At 38.4% G+C, this 24,853-nt stretch overlaps 1 protein-coding gene across 1 annotated transcript; it reads right to left on the bottom strand.

Annotated features, from left to right (window-relative positions):
• Positions 1-254: 254 nt before the first annotated feature.
• rprd1b (regulation of nuclear pre-mRNA domain containing 1B) lies at positions 255-24,852 on the bottom strand. The gene is made up of 7 exons (XM_059979911.1): positions 24,490-24,852; positions 22,500-22,629; positions 21,544-21,677; positions 7,828-7,937; positions 4,691-4,817; positions 3,928-4,103; positions 255-3,068 (listed from the first exon to the last, which is right to left on the bottom strand). The coding sequence occupies exons 1-7, from the start codon at positions 24,638-24,640 to the stop codon at positions 2,919-2,921; spliced, it is 978 nt and encodes a 325-aa protein (XP_059835894.1). The 5' UTR covers positions 24,641-24,852; the 3' UTR covers positions 255-2,918.
• Between the last annotated feature and the right edge of the window lies 1 nt (position 24,853).

Raw genomic sequence — 24,853 nt, 5'->3', positions numbered from 1 at the left:
TTCAAGTTGTGTTTTCTTGCTAGAACTTTCATTTAAACAAATTGGTTGTTGTTTACAACCAATGTGTACAACTCATTATGAATTGTATCTACATTTCACTATACCTAGAGTAATACCTTCCAACCTTTACTAATTCTGGCTGGATATGTTTTTCCCAATCAGTCTAAGAATAGATGCCTCAAAATATGATGATTTATCCAAATGTTTTTTATATATTCAAAATTATCCCATTATACATTTGCTGGCAATTTGAGTTCTATTCAAAATTACTAGTTTTATTAAGGTTTCTTAAAATACATTCAAAGGTTTCTGGACATTTTCAAAGTGGAGAAATTTCCCACAAAATAAAGAAATAATCTTTTATTCCAGAACGCTCCATTTTGGAAAACTATGCATGGCTTTGACAAGGCATATTCTGAAGGGTGTTAAAGGTAACATTACATTTTGTGTTGTAGTCCATTGTATCTACATTATGACTCATTATTTGAAACAGAAATCACTAATAGCCGTTCAAAAAGATGTTGATCCCAACAAAGTACACTTGCTTCTGGAGGAAAAATATCTGATTCCCCTGAGAATATTGCATATTTACATGGAGATCAAACACCAAGATGCTCAAACTTTTTCCCCCAAATATGAAAGCAGGAGTACAGGCCTGCCCAGAATAAACTGTGGAAATACTTTTGTCAGATCTTCCTAAAGAAAAAAAATATCTTGCAAAGAACGTATCCTCAACATTGCCAAGAAAAATTTTCAAGTACACGTGTGCCAAATAATGGGATGCGTGTGTGATGCAGACAAATTTGTATATAAATTCTTGAAACATATTTCAAATGCTAATAATATTTTTAGTTATAAAAATTAGTAATTTTTGAAGAATACACTTTGAAAAGGCAATGGTGACCCTTGTACAGATTGCAGAGAGCTAACAGAAAGGTATCAATCATAAAGAAAACCAACAACTGACACTAGATAGTCAAATCTTGAGTCAGTCTTTTTAAAATAAATGAATTACTCTGTGACACTGTGATACGCCAGTTCCAATTGTATGGCAAAGTGTAAATATAAAATTAGAAAACTTTTGTTCCTTTCTCAAATTAATTCAGATTACTCTATGACCTGCACTTCCCACTATGGCTGGTTAGAAATCCCTGTGATACCAATGATTCCAATTCCATGTGGTCAGAGGGCTATTAGTTATGACTGAATACTTGTGGGGGGGGGGGGGGGGGAGAAGAATGGGGGGCCCCATTCAGTTAAATCAATCTTTCCAAACCATGTAAACCCAATGATAATGCGTCAATTTTCCATGGGGAACTCAAAAGATTAGCATTTTAATACTTCACCTACTGAGAAACAACTGCTTTTCAAATCTCATCTAAAGAGCGAATACCATATTTTCCTTCTTAATACCTCTACCATCAACAGAAACCAATGTGAAGTGGACATGCCAAAGAAAATTTACTACAATGGCTCCTGAAACATTTTCTTAAAAAAAAAACTTAAAATCTTTTCTCGAAATCCATGGCAGGAATGGTGGGGGGGGGGGGGGGGTGGTCTTGAAATACACAAGTTTCTAACCACTGAATTCATTCAAAAGCTTGCACATTCATTGTGAGATAATAATGTTTCAATTAATTTGCTTCTCAGCTGATTTTTTTCTAAAGTATGTTTATAATTGAATTGTTAATGAAAGTAAAAATGGCGAATCACCTCGTACCTTTACACTGTAAAAGGCTGAACTTCAGTCACAATACTTCTAAACTGCAGCTTCAAAAATGTTTAAACTTGAAATAAGTAGTCTTTTGCTTGCATGACTAAAATAATTTCATTCAGTTGGATAGTTTAAAATAATGCTAGATTTAAAGGAAAAGCTATTCAGGCAATATTGACTTGGCTCCATACCATCAACTACCTGGAACATTAACACATGGTTATGCAATAGAGAGCTCTAAAAAGAGTAGACTTTACCATAGGCCACATAGCTCTTAGAGAGAAAAAAGCTGAATTATGAGCCCACAGTACAAAACCAAACATAGCAGTCACACAGCTGGACAAATTGCTTCACGTCCAAACACTGTCACAGTGCACCAAAGATAAAGCAGTATTGTCAGACAGATTGGAAGTCCCAAAGTAATTCTTGTTCCATTCTGGAAGAGACAATTCCAACATTAAAAGGTCATTTTCTTTCGGATTTCCTTTCATTGTTTGATTAAATTGGGAAAGGGTTTGTGCTCTTACTACAAACTGGAAGGAACAGCTTTTATTAAGACATTTTTTCACCACAAGCCAAAAAGGCACCAGGACCAGCTACACTACTAATTGTTTATTCCAGTATATGTAACAGTCATGTTTAAAGTTTTCTTATTCTTGGAGAGACATGTAAAAATTTTAAAAAGATTTGGCTTAAAAGGGCAAGTTGATTGGTTAACCTGGAGAAATGCATATTTATCATGTCAAATTCAGTTGCAATTAATCTGTCAAACAGGAAATGCATAAAAGCAGCCAGCAATAGCGCACTACCTTCATTGCCAACAATTTGCCTGCTTCCTGAATATTACAGCCTGAGAAAAACAGCATGTTCTGTACAATGGACTCACGAGCACAGCTAACATTGTTCATTTGATTCATATTAGGTGTCACTTGCCATCCTGGTTACAGAGCTCCCATCATCCCTGGTCTAGGACTGAAGTGTGTTTGGAACCTGCAGGTGAATAGTGTTTATTTTCCTCTGTATGCTTCAATCTGTTGTAAGCCATTATGTTAGGGTTACTACAGCTCTAATGAAGTTTGCACACAGATGCTGTGCCTAAGTTTGGCCTTGCTGATTCACTTCCATCATTTATTCTAAGTCCACACCATCAAGAAGTCACACAGTGGAGGTATTGTGGTTTGACGCCTGAGAAATGGGTAGAGGTTCAGTCGCTGGAGAAAAGGTCACCAGCAGAAGGCAATGGTGCTAAACCACCAGTAACGTTGGGAAGCAACGATAGGTCCGGCAAATTCTGGATATGAGATTTCAGCTCTTTCCGAACTTGTGTTACTTGGGCCAGTTTCTGCTTGTATTCCTGCAAGGAAACAAACAAACCAAAGTTACTCAGTGGCCACTTTACTAGGTACACCTGCTCATTAATGCAAATATCTAAACAGCCAGAGGTCAGAATGAGCAAGTGAGTTCAAGCTGACAGGAAGGCAACATTAAGTCAAATAATTATGTGTTCCAACAAAAAAGCATCTCTGAATGTACATGTTGAACCTTGAAGTTCAACAGCATAAGATCATGAACCTGCAGAAATTCACTCAGTGGCCATGACATTAGGTACCTCCTGTACCCAAAGGTAAAAAACATTCTGTTTAGACTGTTAAATATTATCAATTGAAATGAATCAGCATTTCAAGCTTTTGGATGAAGGCTAAAAAAGAATTGATCTATTACATTTGCAGGCAAGTACAAAAACGCTACCTGTTTAAGAGGTAACATTGCTGAACAGTAGTTCATAAAAATCTCCAGTTTTGAACAAGAGCAGCAGGTTATTTAAAGCTCAGATTAACCCTTTGGATTTTAATATAACAGGTTGATATTTGAAAACAACAGATTCTGCAGATCTAATACATACAAAATACTGGAGGACTCAGCAGGTCAGGCAATACCTATGGAAATTAATAAACAGTCAATATTTCAGGCTGAGACCTTCAGCAGGACTAGAAAGAAGGGGGATGAAGCCAGAATAAGAGGGTAGGGGAAGCTAAAATATGATAGGTGAAGGGGAAGGTAGAGGTGGAAAAAATAAAAGCTGATGAAGGAATCTTCTAAGAGAGGAGAGTGGACCATAGGAAAAGGGAAGGAAGAGCAGCACAAGGTGGAGGTGATAAGCAGGTGAGGAGATATTGTTCAAAGATTGAGATTGTAGAGAAGGAGGTACCCACTGCTAGCTTTTTCTCTTTCTCTCCCAGGATCTCCTTCTGACTACTGATGTATTCAGTCAGCATTCTTGCCAGCTGCCTTCGGTCATCCAGTTCTGCTGCAAGTCGTCCATTGTATTCAGCTAACAGCAAACAAGCTTCATCAACTGTTTTTGATAGTCTTTCAGCAGCTGCTTTATCTAGTGTAAGAGACAGGCAAAATTAACACTGCAGCAAATTTCAGATTTAGAGAAAGGAAAAAAAAACAATTTTTTTGCTGCCAAATGTTTTCAGCTGCTGAAAGAAATAAAACTACTTGGAATTGTGGACAACACAATGTGTGAAACCACATTAACAGTTTAAGTAGAACACAATATTCTCAAATTGTGTGCAAAGGACCAATGTGGTTAATCTAGGCTAAGTCACGTAATTATCATGTCAAAAATAAGGATAAAGTTCATACGCCTATATTCAACCTAAAAATGGGAACTAAATAAGATCCAGTGAACTATTAATCTATATACTGTAATGGTTATTGTAAAATTTAGACAATAAAAAGCAATCATAAAGAAACTAAGGCTAACATTCTGGTTCCTCCTACCAATTGTACCTGACAGACAATGACAGATGTGAATTTCCAGTTTGATTTTAATTTACACTTCTAACAATGTTACTCACTGACATAATGGCTAAGTTGCTCATTTTATGAATGATATAAATTAACAGTAATGGTTATTAAAGACATACCATCCAAACCAAGCTATGAATTATATTGCAAACTAATTACCTGCAATGTTCTCCAAGAGTGAAACATCTTGCACTTCTTGAGGTAATGATGCAATCTTCTGACGAACAGTTGCATCACCGGATGCTGCATTTTCCAAGTCTTGCAAAGCTTTAATCAGATTTTCAGTCTTTTTTTTTAAAAACAAAAAAAAGTACATTAAGAATATACTTGCTGGTGTAAACAAGAACAGTTAATGGAATGTACAATAATATTTACAGTTACAAGAAAAACTTTGTGAACCCTTTGCAATTACCTGGTTTCTGCATTAATTACTCATAAACTGTGGTCTGATCTTCATCTGTCATGATAGATATACACAATCTGCCTAAATTAATAACACAAACAATTATACTTCTTCCTGTCAGTACTGAGTACACCATTTTTTAAAAAATGTTAGTGATCCTCTGGGATAATGCCTCCTACAAAAAGCTACCTGGAGTCAGGTGTTCAATCAGTGAGATGAGATTGGAGTATGGGTTGCAGAGAAGCACGGTGGCATAATGGTTAGCACAACACTACAGTACGGGTGACCCAGTTTCATTTCCCACCTGGAGTTCCCGTAAGGAGTTTGTACGTTCCTCCATGAACGCATGGGTTTCCTCCCTCAGTCCAACAGATGGGCTGATTGGTAGGTTAATAGGTCATTGTAAATTGTCCTGTGGTAAGGCTAGGATTAAATTTGTGGGATTGCTGGGTGGTGTGGCTTGAAGGGGCCAAAGGACCTACTCCACGCTGTGTCTCAACAAATAAGTGTATGAACGAATAAATAAATAGACACACAAAGTCAGGTTACTGACAGAGACCGCTCTTCAAGAAAGATCTGTTGATGCACCATGCCTTAATCAGAACTACTTCCAGAGGACCTTAGAAGAATTGTAGATGGAAAATGCTGCAGAAACATTTCAGTGAGACCTAAGTATTCATCTGTAAGAGAAATTGTTTTACAATAGCAGAAAATTCAGCACTGCTACTGTTCTCACTAGGCATGGGTTTCTTGCAAATATCACACTAACAGCACAATGTGCAATACTGAGGAGGTGAAAAAGAACCCAAGGCCAACAGCAAAAGGAATGCAGAAATCTCCAGAATTTGAAGTCTCTGTTCATGTGTCCACTACAAGAAAAACACTGAACAAGAATCAGAATCAGATTTATTATCACCTGCATGTGTTGTGAAATTTGTTAACTTCACAGCAGCAGTTCAATGCAATGCATAATATAGAAGAAAAATCAATTACAGTATATGTATATTTAATAGGTTAAAAATTGGGCAAAACATAAATATACATTTAAAAAGTGATGTAGTGCTCACGGGTTCAATGTCCATTTAGGAATAGGATGGCAGAGGGGAAGAAGCTGTTTCTGAATCGCTGAGTGTGTGCCTTCAGGCCTCTGTACCTCCTACCTGACGTTAACAGTGAGACAAGGACATGCCCTGGGTGGTGAAAGTCCTTAATAAATGGAAGCTGCCTTTCAGAGATACCACTCCTTGAAGATGTCCTGGGTACTCTGCAGGCCAGTACCCAACACAGGATGGAGCTGACTAAATTTACGACCCTCTGCAGCTTCTTGGTCCTGTGCAGTAGCCCCCTCCCCCATACCAGACAGTGATGCAGTCTGTCAGAATACTCTCCACAGTACATCTATAGAAGTTTTTGAGTCTTTTTGTTAACATACCAAATCTCTTCAAACTCCTAATGAACAAGAATGCTGTTCATGGAAGGACACCACTGCTCTCCAAAACAAAACATTGCTGCATGTCTCAAGTTTGCAAAAGACCACCTGGATGTTCGACAACACTTCTAGGATGATATTCTGTGGACAGATGAGACAAAAGTTGAACTTTCCGGCAGAAATGCAAAAATGCTTGGAGGAAAAAGGGCATTGCACACCAGTGCCAAAACTTCATCCCAACTGTGAAGCATGGTGGAGCAGCATCATGGTTTGGGACTGCTTTGCTGACTCAGGGCCTGGACAATTTGCAATCACTGAGGGAGCAATGAATTAAAAACTGTATCAAGGCATTTTACAGGAGAATGTCAGGGTAGCAGTCCATCACCTGAAGCTTAATTGAAGATGGATGATGCAACATGACAATGATTTGAAAGACAAGAGTAAATCACCAGAATGGTTTAAGAAGAAGAAAATTCATGTTTTGGAATGGCAAGTCAGAGTCTGGGCCTTAGGCCAATTGAAATGCTGTGACAAGACCTGAAGAGGGCCATTCATGCAAGGTATCCCAGAAATATTGATGAACTGAAACAGTTGGAGGAATGGTTCAAAATCCCTCACTGTTGTGCAAGTCTGATCAGCAACTACAGCTAACATTTGATGGAGGTTATTGTTGTTAAAGGAGGTTCCACCAGTTATTAAGTACAAGGGCTCACATACTTTTTCCAGCCTGAACTATGAATGGTTAAACAATGTGTTCAATAAAGACATAAAAAGTACAATTGTTTGTGTTATTAGTTTAGGCAGATTGTGTTTGTCTTTTATTGTAACTTTGAAGATCACACCATATTTTATTAGTAATTAATGCAGAAAACCAGGTAGTTGCAAAGGGTTCACAACTATACATGCAGAAGGTATAATTAAGGAAAAATTAAATGTGACATTATTGAAATAATTATATAAATTAATTTGACATTATAAAAATAGATAGCCCATAGGAAGCTATTTGAACTGGATGAATGATTCAAGTTTTCTTTAAATACAGATGAAATATTGCAATTACACACATCAGTATGGGCAATTTGAAAATATTGAAATACAAGTCTGGATACTAGATATTTAGCCAATAAGTACATTGAACTTCTATTCTAGTAATTCTAAGTTTCACAATTAATAGAAGAGTATTGTAAGCAGATGCTGAACATATACTGTTGTGTTTATCTAGCACAAGTTAGACAGATAAACGAGGTAAACTTAATATTTCAAGCATGGGAAGGGCTGACATCGTATCTATAATGAAAGCTTACAACATAACCTTTTTGTCCTCAATAGTAATACCCAACTTTACTGGCTACTGATATCCATTGACAATTAAATTACACTTGTGTAGCAAAGACAATAAACACACTGAAGTCTTCAGGACTTTTTAGCATCACATGTGATGACTCTTTGGCTTCAAAAACATACCAACATTGGACCTGCACCAGTATCAATTGGGGAATAGTTGACTCTATAATCGTCATCTTCGTCATCTTCAACAACTGGATAACTGCGTTTCAGTGCTCTTTTCTCTTCACCTTTGAAAACAAGAGCCTTTTATGTTATAGTTCTACAGACACAGTTAAACCAAAGTAGTATAGTAACTTGCTTAAATCTGGCTAAAGTGGAGCTATTTGTAGATGTTTTCTGGAATAAAACAATATTACAGCATATAAGTAACAAAAAATAGGTGAAATTATGCAGACCATTAAGTTTTGATAGCATCTAAAAGTTAAAAAAAAATCAAAATTAGTATCACTGGCAATTTTTTATTATTGTATAAAATAACAATGATAAATTATAGTAAATATATTTTAAAAATTAAATTGTGCAAAATGAGCAAAAAAGAGAAAAATAGTGAGGTAGTGTACATGGGTTCATTGTCCATTCGTAAATTTGATGGCAGAGGGGTAAGTGCACTCCTGAAATGTTGAGCGCATGGCAATGAGAAGATGGCATGTACTGGTGATGGGAGTCTCTAATGATGGATGCCACCTTTCTGAGGCATTGCCTTTTGAAACTATACAATATAGAAGGGCCATTTGACCCATCAAGTCTGCTCTGCCATTCAATCACGTCTAATCCTTTTATCCCCTCCTCAACCCCATTTCCCCAGCCTTCTGCCTGTAACCTTTGATGCCATGCCCAATCCAGAACCTATCAATCTCTGCCTTAAATACCCCCAACAATCTGGCCTCCACAGCTGCCTGTGGTAACAAATTCCACAGTCACCATCCTCTGGCTAAAGAAATTTCCCCATAGCCGTTTTAAATGGACGCTCCTCTATCCTGAAGCAATGCCCTCTTCTCCTAGACTCCCATACCATGGGAAACATCCTTTCCACATCTACTCTGTCTAGGCATTTTAACATTTGAAAGGTTTCAATGAGATGCCCCTCATCATTCCAAATTCCAGTGAGTTCAGTGAGGCATCAAACACTCCCCATATGATAACCCTTTCATTCCCCGAATCATCCCTGTGAACTGACTTTGAACCCTCTCCAATGCCTGCACATCTCTTCTTAGATGAGGAGCCCAAAACTGTTCACAATACTCAAGATGTGGCCTCACCAGTGCCTTATAAAGCTTCAGCATCACATCCCTGCTCTTGTATTCTAGAAATGAATGGTAACATTGCATTTGCCTTCCTCACCACCACCATCCTAGAAGTTAACCTTTAGGGTGTTCTGTACTAGGACCCTCAAGTTCCTTTGCATCGCAGAGTTTTGGATTTGCTCTGTTTACAAAATAGTCCTCACATTTACTTCTTAACAAAATGAATGACTATACATTTTCCAGCACAATTTTATTTTTCACTTTCTTGCCCATTCTCCTGTCCAAGTCCTTCTGCAGCCTACCAATTTCCTCAGTACCTGTCCTTCCATCAATGTTTATATCATCTGCAAACTTGGCAACAAAGCCATCTATTCCATCATCTAAATAATAGATATACAGCATAAAAAGGGACCAACACTGACCCCTGTGGAACACCACTAGTCATTGGCAGCCAACCAGACAAGTATCCTTTCATTCTCACTCACTGCCTCCCATCAATCACCCAATGCTCTAACCATGTTAGTAATATTGTTCATAACCATGTTAGTTGAAGATGCTCTCTATGCTGGGGAGGCCAGTCCCCATGATGGAGCTGGCTGAGCTTACAACATTTTCCAATCCTGTGCAGTGGCTCCTCCATATCAGATGGTGTTGCAACCAATTAGAATGCTCTCCACAGTACATCTAAAGAAATTTTTGAGTGTATTTGATGACATACCAAGTCTCCTCAAAGTCCTAATGAACTTTAGCCACTTTCATACCTTCTTTGTAATTTCATCAGTATGTTGGGCCCAGGAAAGACCTTCAGAGATGTTGACAAGCAGGAACTTGAAATTGCTCACCCTTTTCACTGCTGATTCTTCGATAAGGTCTGGTGTGTGCTCCCTCAACTTCCCCTTCCTGAAGTCCGCAGTCAATTCCTTGGCCTTACTGACATCGAGTGCAAGGCTGTTATCACGATACCACCAGCTGACCCATCCCTCTCAAAGTTACAGATGTCATGGCTGTAGAGAGTAAAGCAGTGGGCTAAGCAGGCATCCTTGAGATGCGCCAGTGTTGACTGCCAGCAAGGAGGAGATGACATTTCTGATGCACACAATGATGTCCAGTGCAGAAGTCAAGAATCCAGTTGCAGAGGGAGGTACAAAGGCCCAGGTTTTAGAGTTTGTTGATTACAATTGAGGGTATGATTGTGTTGAATGCTGAGTTGTAATCAATAAACAACAGCCTGACATAGATATTGCAATTGTCCTGATGATGCAAGGCCAAGTGAAGAACCAGAGAAATTGCACCAGCTATATAGACCTGTTGTGATGACAAGCAAATTGCAGTGGGTCCAGGTCCTTGCTTTGACAGCAACAGATTTTAAACCATAAACAACCTCTCAAAGCACTTAATCACAGTAATTGTGAGTGTAACTGGGTGATAGTTGTTGAGACAGTGCACCCTGCTCTTGGGTGCTGGCATGATTCTTGCCCTTTTGAAGCAGGTGGAAATCACCGACAACAGCAGTGAGATTCAAGATGTCATTGAACACTCCTGTTAGTTGGTTGGCACAGGTTTTCAGAGCCCTACCAGGTACAATGTCAGGGCCCGACTCCTTGAGATGTTCTGATGTTGCCCTCCGAGACAGAGATCACAAGGTCACTGGATGCTGCAAGAATTTGCACAGGTGTAGTTTTACTCTGCCTTTTATGTACACTTTGAAAGGGATTGACCCTAGCAGGGAGTGAAGCATCACAGGCATTCATAATGTTAGATTGTAGGAAGTAATGGTATGCAAACCCTGCCAGAGCTGATACACATCTGATTCCAACTCTAACATCAATTAAAATTGTTTTTTTTTGGCTCTTAAAGCAGCATTCTGTAGGTTGTACCCGGACTTCCTGTTTGGTTCTGAATCACTGGTCTTGAATGCCATAGACCTAGTCCTCAAGTCTCATGATTCAACCATGGCTTTTGGTTTGCATATGTCAAAAGGCAATACTCAGCCACACAGGTCTTGAAGTCAGTGACAAATTGTAGCATATTCATGCAGATTTGAAGAGGACTCCTTGAAGACTGTCCAATCCACTGACTTAAAGCAGTGCTATAAGTACTCCTCCGCCTCCTTTTCTTGGTCCTCACCACTGCTACTGGAGTCTTTAGTCTCCGCCTACAATTCCAGAGTTCAAGTACAGCTAGATGATTGGATTTCCCAAAGCATGGTAAGCATTCTTGATGGTGGTATAACAGTAATAAAGTGTTTTGTCAAAAAAATTGGAATGTAACAAACTATTCCCCACTTATAGTTCAACTAAAATTGTGTGATTTGTAATTACAGAAATTTTGGGAAAGCAATTATTTCTGGAAATGTTAGTTAATAACTTACTGTTAAGGCCCAGCTAGATTTGGAAGTGAGAAAACAAGAGAAAATCTGCAGATGCTGCAAATCCAAGCAGCATACAAAAAAGGGAGTGTAGAATATTTCTTTTAGCTTTTGCAATATATTGGGTGACAAGTCAATGTAGTAATAATTATATTTTGTCAGAGGTGCAGTGGTTTGGATAATACATTACAGTAGTATGGAAAAAAATTCCCATGGCACAATTTGATTAGTTGGATACTGGTGAACACCTGTTGCACAAACAGCAGTGGCAAAACAAATAATCTGCAAACTGTTATGTGTACCATTTATGAGATGACAGAAAACAGCAGAGGAACCCAGCAAGGCCATTTAAGATGGTCAATCACTTCTTACTTTAGTTTCTTGTTTCTCATCTTGACAGAATGACAACCAGACCAGCTGACAAACAACTATACAAGACAGCAGCTGAGGCATTTGGGAAAAGGTTGAAGTATGGAAATGACAGATGAGCAGCAATCACAAGAAGAGCTATTCTAGGGAATTCTATGATCAAAGTAAGAGTGAGTGCGGAAAGAACACGAGTGAAATGGGGCAAAAGAAAAAGTGAAAACATCCAAGGGAGCACCCCATTTCTTCTGGCCTGCAAGGAGTTCCAGGAAAGGAACCCTCCTGGTGACCTGATAGCTCCTAATTGTCACTCCGCTCTTCAAGGGAAGATGGCTGGAGAAAAGAAATCAAAGGCCAGTTAGCCCGACATCAGTGGTTGAGAAAATGTTGGGAGTCGATTATTAAGGATGTTGTTTTGGGATACTTGGAGGCACAAGATAAAATAGACCAAAGTCAGCGTAGCTTCCTCAAGGGAAAAAATTTGCCTGACAAATCTGTTAGAATTCTTCGACAAAAGAACAAGCAGGACAGACAAAGGAGAATCAGTGCATGTTGTGTATTTGGATTTTCTGAAGGCCTCTGAAAAGGTGCTGTACATGAGACAGCCTAACAAGAGCCCATGGTATTATAGGGAAAAGACTAGCATGGATAGAGCATTGGCTGATTGGCAAGAGGCAAATAGTGAGAACAAAGGAAGCCTTTTCTGATTGGCTGCTGGTGTCTAGCAGTGTTCTGCAGGAGCCAGTGTTGGAACACTTCTTTTTACATTATATGTGAATCATTTAGATGATGGAATTGATGGTTTTATGGCCTAGTTTGTGGACAATATGAAAACAGGTAGAGGTGCAGGTAGTGTTGAAGAAGCAGGGAGGCTGTAGAAGGACTTTGACAGAATAGGAGACTGGGCAAAGAAGTGGCAAATAGAATAGTGTTGGGAAGTGTAGGTATGCATGGGAGGAGAAATAAAAGCATAAACTATTTTCAAAATTGGGAGAATATTCAAAAATTTAAGGTGCAAAGGAACTTGGGAGTCCTTCTGCAGGTTGAGTCTGTGGTGAGTAAAGCAAATGCCATCATTTTAAGAGGCCAAGTGTAAAAGCCAGGAAGTAATGCTGAGGCTTTACAAGGCCCAGTGAGGCATCACAGAGTGTTGAGAGCCGTTTTCGCTCCTTATTCAAGAAAGGATTTGTTGACATTGGAGAAGGTTCAGAGGTTCACAAGAATGACTCGAGGAATGAATGGCTTATTATATGAGGAGTGGTTGATGGCTCTGGGCTTTTACTCACTAGAAGTTAGAAGAATGAGGGGGGATCTCATTGAAACATATCAAAATTTGAAAAAGGCCTAGACAGTGAATATAGTGGGGGAACCTAGGACCAGAGGGCTTAGACTCAGAATAGAGGGACTTCCACTTAGAACAGAGTTAGGAGAAATTTCTTTAGCCAGGTGGTGAATCTGTAGAATTTGTTGCCATATGCAGCTTCGAGGCCAGGTCATTTGGTATATGCAAGACAAAGGTTGACAGGTCAGGTTCTTGATTTGTCAGTGCGTGAAGAGTTACGGGGAGAAGGCAGAAGAATGGGCTTAAGAGGGAAATGGATCAGCCATGATCAAATGGCAGAGCAGACTCAATAGACCAAATGGCCTAATTCTGTTCCTATATCTTATGCTCCAATTTCTTTTCAGTGCTGTGCTTCACAATCCATAGGAGTTCATGCAACTGTCAAACTGAAATGAAGCTCACAAATGCCCAGTGAAAAGCACTGTATGTGACATATTGACAATTCTAATAAATACATGAAAGAATGATATGAAGATGCTTGGTAAAAACGCCATAATGGTTGAGGTCATGATAGACTGGTGCAGTCTTTTCATTATGTTTAACCCCAGCCCACCTACCCTGAACAGGGTGCTTATAATTTTAGCTCAAGACACTACCTCTCCATTACACTTACAATATTCTTTCCTTTTCCAGTATTGGCAATATTTTCCTCAAATTTGTCATGTTTTTGTAATTGACCACTGTATTGGTCAGCTCACTTTTGATATGTGAATAATGCAAATTAATGTAATTATCTAATCAGCCAATCATGTGGCAGCAACTCAATGCATAAAAGCATGCAGACAATGTCCAGAGGTTCAATTGATGTTCAGACCCAAACATACGAATGGGGAAGAAATCTATCTAAGTGACTTTGACCATAGAATGATGGTTGGTGCAAGGCGAAATGTTTCGAGTAACGCAGAAACTGCTGATCTACTGGGATTTTCACGCACAAGTCTCTAGTGTTTACAGAGAATGCTGTGAAAAACAAAATAAACAAACATCCAGTAAACAGTGGCTCTGTGGGTGAAGACTTCTTGTTAATGAGGGAGATCAGAGGAGAATGGCCAGATGCTTCAAACTTACAGGAAGGTAACAGTAACTCAAATAACCAAGTGCTACAAGTGGTGTGCAGAAGAGCGTCTCGGAAAGCATAGCATGCCAAATCTTCAGTGATGGACTACAGTAGCAGAAGAACACGAACGTATACTCTGTGGCCACTTTATAAGGTACAGGAGGTACATAATAAAGTGGCCACTGTGTACATCTAGATTAACTGAGGTACTACTGCATTTTCCTTCTCTGAAGGAACTTGCGTCACCCCAAATGTATTTATGTCCCTTGATTTCAATGCCATTGCAATACCTTCTTGAACTAATTTCATTGTTTTAGTTAGCTTCATATTAACTATAAAGTAATTGATAAACAGAAGGGCCTTTACATGACTATAAGTTTGAAAGGTGCCATATGAATGCAACTATTTTCTTCTTACAGCCCCTGCAATAACATCTAGGTTCTTGCATTTCTACGGATTCTCACCACAGCTAACAAATTGTAATGAAGCTTAATTACAAAAATACATGAAGTGAAATGTACCTTTCTTAAGCCTAACCACCAACCATGAGGATGATTCCTGGAATGCAGGGACTAACATATGAGGAGTGTTTGTCAGCTCTTGGATTGTATTCACTAGAGTACAGAAGAATGAGAGAGGATCTCATAGAAACATTTCGAATGTTGAAAGGGTTGGACAGAGTAGATGTGAAAAGGCTGTTTCCCTTGGTGGGCGAGTCCAGGACAAGAGGTCACAGTCTTAAAATTAGAGGGTACCCATTTAAAAAAGAGATGAGGAGAAATTTTTTTAGCCAGAGGGTCGTGGATTTATGGAATTCATTGCCACATACAGCTGTGGAGGCCCAATCATTGAGGGTTTTTAAGGAGGCGATTGACAGGTATCTAATTAGTCAGGGTATCAAGGAATATGGGAAAAAAGCTGGAATTGGAACTACACGGGAGAATAGTTTAGCTCATGATGGGGTGGCAGAGCAGACTCGATGGGCCGAAAGGCCTACTTCTGCCCCTTTGTCTTGTGATCTTGTGAACCAAGTTCTAATCTCCTGAGCCACACCTATTAGTTTCCACATGGTCATAATCAACTTTACATAAAACATACCATCATCCCCTCAGTACTAATCAACAAATTTCAAACTCCGAGCTCGGTACTGCCCTCTGCTACTGCATCATTGATACGGTCATCAAGAGAGCAGTCAGTGCCACTGTTCCACTACTTACATTCATGATGTCACTAAACACAGCTCAAATGCCATAACTTCACCAATGATCTTACTACTGTTGGCAAAATCTCAGATGGCAATGAGGCACACAGATGCGAGATAGCTGATTAGTGTCACAACAGCAACCTTGAACTCAACATCAGCAAGACTAAAGACTTGACTGTTGGCTTCAGGAACACTCAGACTTTAGGACTGTGGAAAACACTCAAGTCTTCATTGAGGGATCAGCCATGGAAAGAGTGAGCAGCTCAAGTTCCTGGGCTGACACGTCAATGCAGTCATGAAGAGAGTGCCTATACTTTATAGGAGTTTGAGGAGATTTGGCACGTCACCAAAGACAAGCAAATTTCTACTGATATATCCTAGAGAGCACTCTGACTAGTTACAAAACCACCTACTCCGGAGGCTCCAATACACAAGATCAAAAGAGAATGCAGAGGGGTGCAGATTCAGCCAACTCTCATTACAGGCATAATCCTCCCCAAGATCCAAGAAATCTTTAAAAGGTGGTGCCTCAATAAGGCAGCATTTGTCATGAAGGACTATTACCATCTTGAACATGTCCTTTTCTGATTATTACCATCACGAGTTACAGGAGTCTGAAGATCCACACTCAAAGTTTTATGAACAGCTCATCCCCTCTGCCAGATTTCTGAGCTGTCCACAGGCCCAAAAACACTACTATTTTGCTTTTGCACTGTATATTATTTCTTGCACTGTACAGCTGCCACAAAATTACAAACTTCATGACATATGTTAGTGACAATAAAGCTGATTCTGATTCAGACTTGCAGAAGACAGATAACAGCCACAAGGCATTACTACTTATGTGAAGCCGATTAATGATTGTGGAGTTAAAATGCTCTTGGGCATTTTACCCAATGAACAGCTCTCACAGCAGACGCAAATAAAGGCCAAAATCTATTGGTTTAAGAAATATAGGGGAAAAAAAAAAGAGATGTAATGGTATTCAGCATTCATAGCAGTTGTCATTAAGTAATATTTTGATACCGGGAATTTAAGTATTCCATACAACCAGAATACTTTGACATAAGCAATGTATGTTGGCCAATTCCGTTTAGAATTAATTGCCAGATTCCCAGTCAAAACTGCTGAAAGCAGACTATAAAAGAATTTTAAATTACCACCAGCTGTGAAGTATTTGATAAATTTCACATCAACACAAGTACAATTTATGGCTCAATATGGCAGTGTATATTTATTGAGAAATATGACTAAATTTCATTACATTTAGCCTAGTCAATAGTTTCAAACTGCAAAGCTCTGAACAAGTACTAAAAAGATCAAATGGTAGAAATGCTTCTGTATAGTGGGAAGAATGGAAAAGTAAAACTGATCATTTTTGATTATAGCCTTAACAAAGGCTATAATAGTCTTTCTCTCTGTTCCCTCTCCAAAAATTTTCCCCAATTCCACTGATTATTGTTACAGATTAAAAATATGGTTTTAAATGTTAGATCCCACAATTTTGACATAAATCATTAACCCTAAATCACAGACAAAGGTCTGAGGATTTCCCACCTTCTAAGACAGAGAAAACAAAATTTGCATTCCACAACATCCAAAGCAGAAGAAAAGAATCAGTGCAGAACACAACTTAGGATGAGTCATTCTTTCTGGTTATACAATTGTACCATATACAATTCCCTATTGCTAAAATACTATTCCCTAATATTCCCTATTGCTAAAATTGTGATTTTTTTTTGCATTAATGGTTAACATCCTAAGTGAATCCTAGCTCCAATTCCTTTGTTTTCAAAATAAATTGGAACTCTAATTACAGCTTGGGCAATTTATCTGGAGTTTATACTAAGTGACCTGAACTGTAAAATTGTGTTGACAGCAAAACTGAATGTCTGAACTGAGCATAATAATTGTTATTGTCAGTGACTTTTTCTTCCAGAGTTCTGCAGTGTTCTCCAGCTCAATTTTCAGAAAGTAGTGCTCCAAGTTGAAGTTTAATCATTAATAAATTCATCATAAAAGGCCAGTTATACATTATTGAATGTTGTAGGAACATTTAGTGTACAAAACTATAATTACTGCTTATAAATTACATCTCCTGGCCAGAAAATTTATGTACAAATTTTTATTATAGCAAAAATATTTGAAGTCGAATGTACTTCAAAACTATTTGTTTTACATGATTCACTTTATACATGATTCACTTTAATCTTGTTTTCAAATATATGCACCAGTACACAAGACATTAGGTCATTTGGCTCATAAAATCTGCAACACCATTTCATCATGGCTGATCCAATTTTCCTCTCAGCTCTAGTGTTCTGCCTTTTTTCCAGATCCCTTCTTGCCCAGATCAATCAAGAACCCATCTGCCTTATGTATATACACACATAAAGACTTGGTCTTCACACCTGCCTGCGGCAAAGAATTCCACAGATTCACCACATTCTGGACAAAGAAATACTGCCTCAGCTGTTCTGAAAGGACAGCTCTCTATACTGAGGCTCTGTCCTCTGACCTTCGACTCCCATCATAGGAAACATCCATTCTACCAAGGCCTTTCACCATTTAAAAGGGCTCATTCTTCTGAATTCCAGCGAATACAGGCCCAGAGCCATTAAATGCTCTTCATGTGACAAGCCATTCAATCCTGCAATCATTTTCATGAACCTCCTTTGAACCCTCTCCAGTTTCATCACATCCTAAAATAAGGAGCCCAAAATATCTCACAATACTCCAAGTGAGACCTCATCAGTGCTTTATAAAGTCTCAATATTACATCCTTGTTTTTATAGTCCTCTTGAAATTAACCCTAACATGGCATTTGCCTTCCTCACCAGACTCAGGGAATCCTGCAGAAGGACTCCTGAGTCCCTTTGTGCTTCAATTTATTTTGGATTTTCTCTCCATTTAGAAAAGTTAACCCTTTCATTTCATTTCCTCTACCAAAGTGCATGACCATACACTTCCTGACACTGTATTCCATCTGCCATTTCTTTGCCCATTCTTCTAACCCGTCCTTCTGTAGCTTCTCCATTTCCTCAAAAATAACCTGCTCCTTCACCAATCTTCATATCATCTGCATACTTTGCAACACAGCCACCAAATCACCAACATCATCCAAATCATTGACATAGAACAGAAAAGAATCAGACTCAACACAGACCCCTGTGCATCATTAGTCACTGGCAGTCAACCAGAAAAGGCTCCCTTTATTCCCACTCTTTGAACGATGAACAGACTCACTGAGTCAGTGATGCCAAATGACATTTCCACTCTTCACAAACCTATTTGTCAACTTACAAATAATTCAGGTTATGAACAGTTTTCAGGAATGGACCACATGATAAACTCAAGACTACATTTATCTGATACTGAATGACATGGAACATTTTGGCACATGGAAAATCTGTGGAAGATTTTCCATATTTTTAAAAGTACTGGTGGTGTTTAAATTATAGCAAGCACTACTGTTACAATTTACTAATTTCTGTATTGTCTCTTCACAGGTTTTCCCAAACTCCTTGCTGTAATTCTCCTGATAATCTGCTGAATTTGTCAAGAGGAAACTAAAAACAACAAACTGAATATCTAAATTAGATGCTTAGAGATCCTCCTATATATTTTGCTTTGAGTTATCATAGATCTGACTGACAAATTATACACACACACTTACTTTTCCTGTCACAAAAAAAGGCCACTATTGAATGTCTGCAAAAAGTGACAATTGGCTACATGCATATTTTAATATTAACCAATAATGTTAAAGTGATGAATTCAGTGAAATAATCATCTGATATGGGAGGCAGGCAGAGAAAGCAAATAACACTACCTAGCTCAGCTACGTTTGCAATTATTATGATGTATTTTAATTCCTCCAAAAAGAAATCTAACAGGGCAGTGATATTACATGGCCAAGATACTTCCCTAAAAGTGCAAGTGTCACATGTAATATTTGTTATTCACCTTTAGTACAAAATCCTATAACATTTCTATGAAAAATATCTTACTGCTGAAGATTAACACCTTTGTTATATCAAAATAATTCTAAACACATCAAAACTATGATTAAATTTTATTGTCAAATTCTAGTTCACTTTTGCTGAACACTATTTTCTTGATTCTTTTCCCTATAATAAATAGTCTCAAATCTCATTAGCTGTAAATATTTTTTAAGCTTTAATAGTTTTCAAAAGGGATTCAAGAAAGAAACTAAACATTTGTGAAACAATTAAAGCCAAATGCTTTAACAAGAACATTTCTCCTCCCTTGTAGCAGGAACTTTACCTTTCTCTTTATAGCTTAATGTTACTATGAACCACTAGGATAAAAATTCACCTACAAATTCTTTCAAATGCTTATTTACAATACATCAGTGATTAATTCAGTGTTTTTTTTCCAGCCTTACCTGGTAACTACCTGTATCTGTGATTTTCAAAGGATACAATGAATAACTTGACAAGCAGTATGCAATTTTATTGGCTCTACGCAGTCTTAACTTCAAGTATAACTTAATTAAGATTTGTGACAACCAGAGAAGGGCAGAATAAACTGATGTTTAAAATATGTTTTCACCATACTTTAATGATACATCTCCAAAACTAATATTTCTAAAGCAAGAGCTGTTTGATTGTGCTTTTAGTTCCCAAAATCAATGTTGGAGAGCTTTGTAATATTCACCCAAAATTTCTTACAGCTTCACCATCATTTCCTGTGGCTCATAACAAAGATTAAAAAAAAATAACAATTAACTTCATTTGTCAAATGTACATTAAAACACAGTGTATTTATGCCTACTTACAGAACCAATATAACATGCGCACAACTGTACATATTTGGAAAGTGGGAGGAAACCAGAGTACTTGGTCGAAACCCATGCAGTAGGGGAGAATGTATAAATGGGAATCTAACTGCAAGCAGTGATCATTGGTGCAGTAAAGCAATTGTAACTACTGTATCACACTGTTTCGGTAATTGCCTAACTTACACAAAGGTGCAAATGTTGCTGACATCGACCTATTTACTGTTCAAAACCAACTGTCAAAAGAATCCATTACTATTCTCCCTTCCTTACAATTGTTCAAATCCACTTGTGTGTAAACCAAGAGACAAACCAGTAACTAATGTCCAATTTGATCTGAATTCAATTTACATGATTAAATTCGTGTGCTGTGCAAGAGGATCCATCCCTATTCATTCTTCGTTACCACAATACTGCATAAGGTATTTTCCTTACTTTGGTAAACATTTCATCTTGGCTCAATCATCTTTAATGAAATCAGTGCAGACAACTTTTCTGTATGCAGGGTATAAACTGTGCCATTCCTTCTACAGCACAGAGTTATGAGCTATGTTCTAGAAATTTTCCAATTCCATTGTGACTCTACCACTTAAGATACCTCTTATGATTCGACTCCACATTTTCCTTTTAAAAGGATACACATCCTTCTAAAAGTGAAAACACATTCAGACCGTTACTTGCTAACCACAAAGCCACATACGTGGAGGCAAAGTTTGAAACTACTGGAATAGCTGACCCTCCAGTAGTCTCAAACTTTGCAATAATGAATACACTGAATTTGATACCTGCTACTGATTAAATGCCCCAACATCATGCGTCTTAAATTTTCTCTGACAACTAAATCCAGCTCCTGGCCTTCACACATGATTAGCTTCTAACCATGGCAGAGCCATTTCTACTGACAGGAGAATGGGCAAAGGCAGGTAACTGACGCCTTAAAATCAGTTGCTTTGAGCAGATGGGGCTAATCACCTGCGTTTTGCGGCTCATCTAGAAGGAAAAGGAAAACTCTGATCTCAAACCTATGCGGCCTTGTGGCTATACCCATTCGTGGGGAAGCTCTGGGAATATACCCTGAGGGAAAATCTGGAGCTGGAGCCGCTAAGGCAGTCCTACGTTGAGTTGAACACCCACTGGTAACTCCTGTGACACTGCTGGTACTAAACTGTATGGGTCCCTGCCATCTCTTTGAATTCATTAGCTGCAAAGAGAGGGGGTGCCTGCTGCACGGGCAAGAGCTTGTGCTCCTTATCATTCTGCCCTGGCTTGCATTACTTGTAAACAGATAGGGCACAACCAATGGAGGGCCTCAAGGTGTCAGCTCAAAGCAATGCCAGTGAACTTTTTTTAAATAGTTTATTGCAACCAAGTACCTGTGATGCAAAGATATGATTGAGATTATAGCATGAAAAGTTACTACAAGGTTGGATTTCAGTTTATTATGTGCATACCTACTGAAACTGGACTGCTGGACTCATCCACGGTCAACTTAAGCTGCTGAATAAAATCAACATCGTACACAATTCTTTCTTGCCATATGTTCAGGACTCGTTCCATTTGCTTCTTACAGCTCTGTTCAGATTCTCTGGGAGAAGAAAGATCGATCAACAAAAACACCAGTAACAACATCATTTTGAAGAATGTGACAATATTGTGGTACTTGATAAAGTAGTTCAGCATTAAAAGATACTTAGAGTAGAGAAATTAGCAGGATATAATAAAGACCATAATAACTATTTTTGCAAAGATAGGTTTAGTATGTTTATCCCTTCAGAAAACTATTCTTCTGATGAAAATACAAAAAATTAAATAAGACTGTCTGCCCTACACCACGTTAGACATAATACAAAACAATAACAGAAAAAATGCTGGAGGAACTTAGCAGGTCAGGCAGTATCTATGGAGAGGAATACAGTCCAGCTTATTCCTCTCATTCATCAGGAGGAATGAAGGACTTCCACCAGAAACTGCCTATTCCTTTCCATAGGTGCTGCGTTCCTCCAGCATTTTGTGTTACTCAGGATTTCAAGCATCTGTAGAATCTCGTGTTGAAACAGTAACACAACAAGGTACAGTTGAACTTCATACCACTTTAATGCAAAATAAATATATCAGACATCAGTGCTTTTGATCATGAACTGCACCCAAAATGCCACACTACTTTTTTCTGAAAGAAGCACTGAAAAGTCCTTACTGCCTTGGTTATTTACAGCAGACCCATACAAAGCCCTGCCCGAGGAAGTAGATCCAATCCTAACAAAGTCTAGTCTGTGGAAGTTGATATGCTGTATGTCATTGGATGGGCTTGTACTCCAGATGCACCTTTCTAACTTTGATCAGTAGCAAGGAATACACTCAATGACCCAATAACATCAATTCTTTTAGGTTTAGGTTAAAAAAAACATACCTGGCAACATGTGAAAATGCATCCACAAGAACTCCTTCAAAGGCCTTGGTGAATTCAGGACCTTTTCTCTTACTGTTCTGAATGACATCATTAGCCAGATAAATGAACGTCAGTTTCCTGCTCGGTTTAGCTAGATGTGGTTTAACAAAATCACCATCAGTGATAACACAATCATTGAAGGTAGCATAACTGTACTTCTAGTAACTTATTTTGTTTTACACATATATATATATACAAATTTAGAATACAAGATGACCGTGTTCTTAAAGCCTGCCCCACCGTTTAATAAAATCTTAGCAGATCTGATTGTAACCCAATTCCTGTTTACCTATGGTAACCTTGCTGGTCAAAGATAACATGCCTTAAAAACACTCAAACACTATTCAGTCAAGGCACCTTTAGGAAGAGGGAGGGTTCTAAACATGAGTCTCGGAGAATAAAAAAAATTCTCTCGTCTACTCATTAATTTAAAACAATGACACCCAAGTTCTAAATTATTCCATGAGAGGAAACATCAACTTCACATTCATCTTGTCAACTTACTTCAGTTTCAATCATTTAAAAATTTAGATTTGTTCCAAATTGTAGTCAACCCACTTAAGGCAGCATCTATTATTGATAGTATCTGAATCCACAATTGATGGTATCCTTTGTCAGTTGATTATGTAGGTAACAGCCTCATGTTTATTATTCTTTAATATGGTGATATTTTGTCAGAAGCCTATAATATTTGACTGAGAAAGCATGCCTGAAAATAAACTTTGCAGATATTAAAAAGTTTTGATCACACAGTATATGTGCTGAGATACAATTCGATCTTAAGTAGTTTGTGTCCTTAAATCTGTTTTAACAACTGCCAGCAAATTTAAAACAATTGTGCCAGTCCATTAATAGAAATGCAGGAACTAAATCTATTTTAAATAGACATTGTAATTCAAAATCAGAATAGTGCTTAGTTTTAGCACAGAGCAATAAGTTACAAAGACCAGCTGATCATAGTCAAATAGAATAGATAGAAATCCAAGATGTTATTCTGCATAATTTGCTCTCTAGCCTACTCCCATCCTCCACAAATATCACTTTCTATCTCCTTATCTTTTGAATGCAAAAGATCAATTTCATACATTTGAATAGAAAAAGACCAAAATAAATTGACTACCAAACAATAAAAGTAAAAAGTCAAATTGAAAAATCAATCACAAGCAGAAAAAAAACTATAAGATAAAGCAAACTATCACAAGTAATACAATGTATTGATATTCTTGCAGTTTGGTTATTAAAATATTACATTTCCAACAGTTTGAAAAATACTCAACTTCACATAAATGTTGTAGAATAACACTGGACTAACACTGGCAGCATTAAAATAATAATTGGACTATAAGAGTACATTAGACAACCATACAAACATTTCTGAAATTGACTCCTATTGTAGCTTGACTACAAATCCAGGAATAAATGTTTTACTATCAAATACAAATATCAGCACTTTAATACACATCAATCTACTTTTTCAAGAAGCCAGAAAATTATGGAGTCAAGTTTTTTCTACAGCGATTTACTACGAAATCGTAACTGACAATCCACGATATTACTGAGAGAACATCACAGGTGGTGTGTATCACATTATTTCATGTAAGCAGTAGGTAAAACATGCCTTTGCAATATGTAAAAGCAGAAATAAAGTCACTCGAATGACCTGAACACCTCAATTTCTCCCTACAACCCCTTCTGATCACTCAACTAAAACATTAATTGCGTTCTCCCTCTCTGATGCTGCCTGACCGTTGTAAGGCACCTACTTGCTCACTTTACAGATGTCCAGCATTCATAAAAGTTTGCTTCTCTCTCAATTCCCACAGAAACAGGTAATGTTGTTCTAGCTGTGGGAGCTTACTTTGTCAGATCCGTACACCAACTTTACTAGCTGCACTGATAGCGAGGAAGGAGGGCGGAGAGGCGGGGTTACTGTGACCGGAGACCCGCTCACCTATTTTCAGTTCTCGGTGCCAGACGTGCACGATAATACCGGCGTGCTTCCGATGGTGGATCAGCCAGAGCGACAGGGTTTGCACGCTCTGCTGCGAGTTGCTCAACTCGGCGAGTTTCTTCTCCAACGCGCTTTCCGAGAAGGAGGACATCTCCTTGCAGCGGATAGAGAGGAGCAGGGATACTGACTCCTCGCACTTAACTCCCCGCCTGGTGAAATGGCGGCGTGACCTCTCACCCCACACCGGGAGGTCAGAGGGTGCCGCCGCCAGGATCAGATCACGTGACAGTGGGTGTCCGGGGCTTCTGGCATTAACAAACGACCTCGCGCGCTCGGCGATGCTTGGAAAACTTCACGCGCGTGT

This window comes from Hypanus sabinus, chromosome 9, assembly GCF_030144855.1.
Source record: "Hypanus sabinus isolate sHypSab1 chromosome 9, sHypSab1.hap1, whole genome shotgun sequence".
Classification (NCBI taxonomy): domain Eukaryota; kingdom Metazoa; phylum Chordata; class Chondrichthyes; order Myliobatiformes; family Dasyatidae; genus Hypanus; species Hypanus sabinus.
This window is presented reverse-complemented; position numbering and strand designations above follow the sequence as displayed.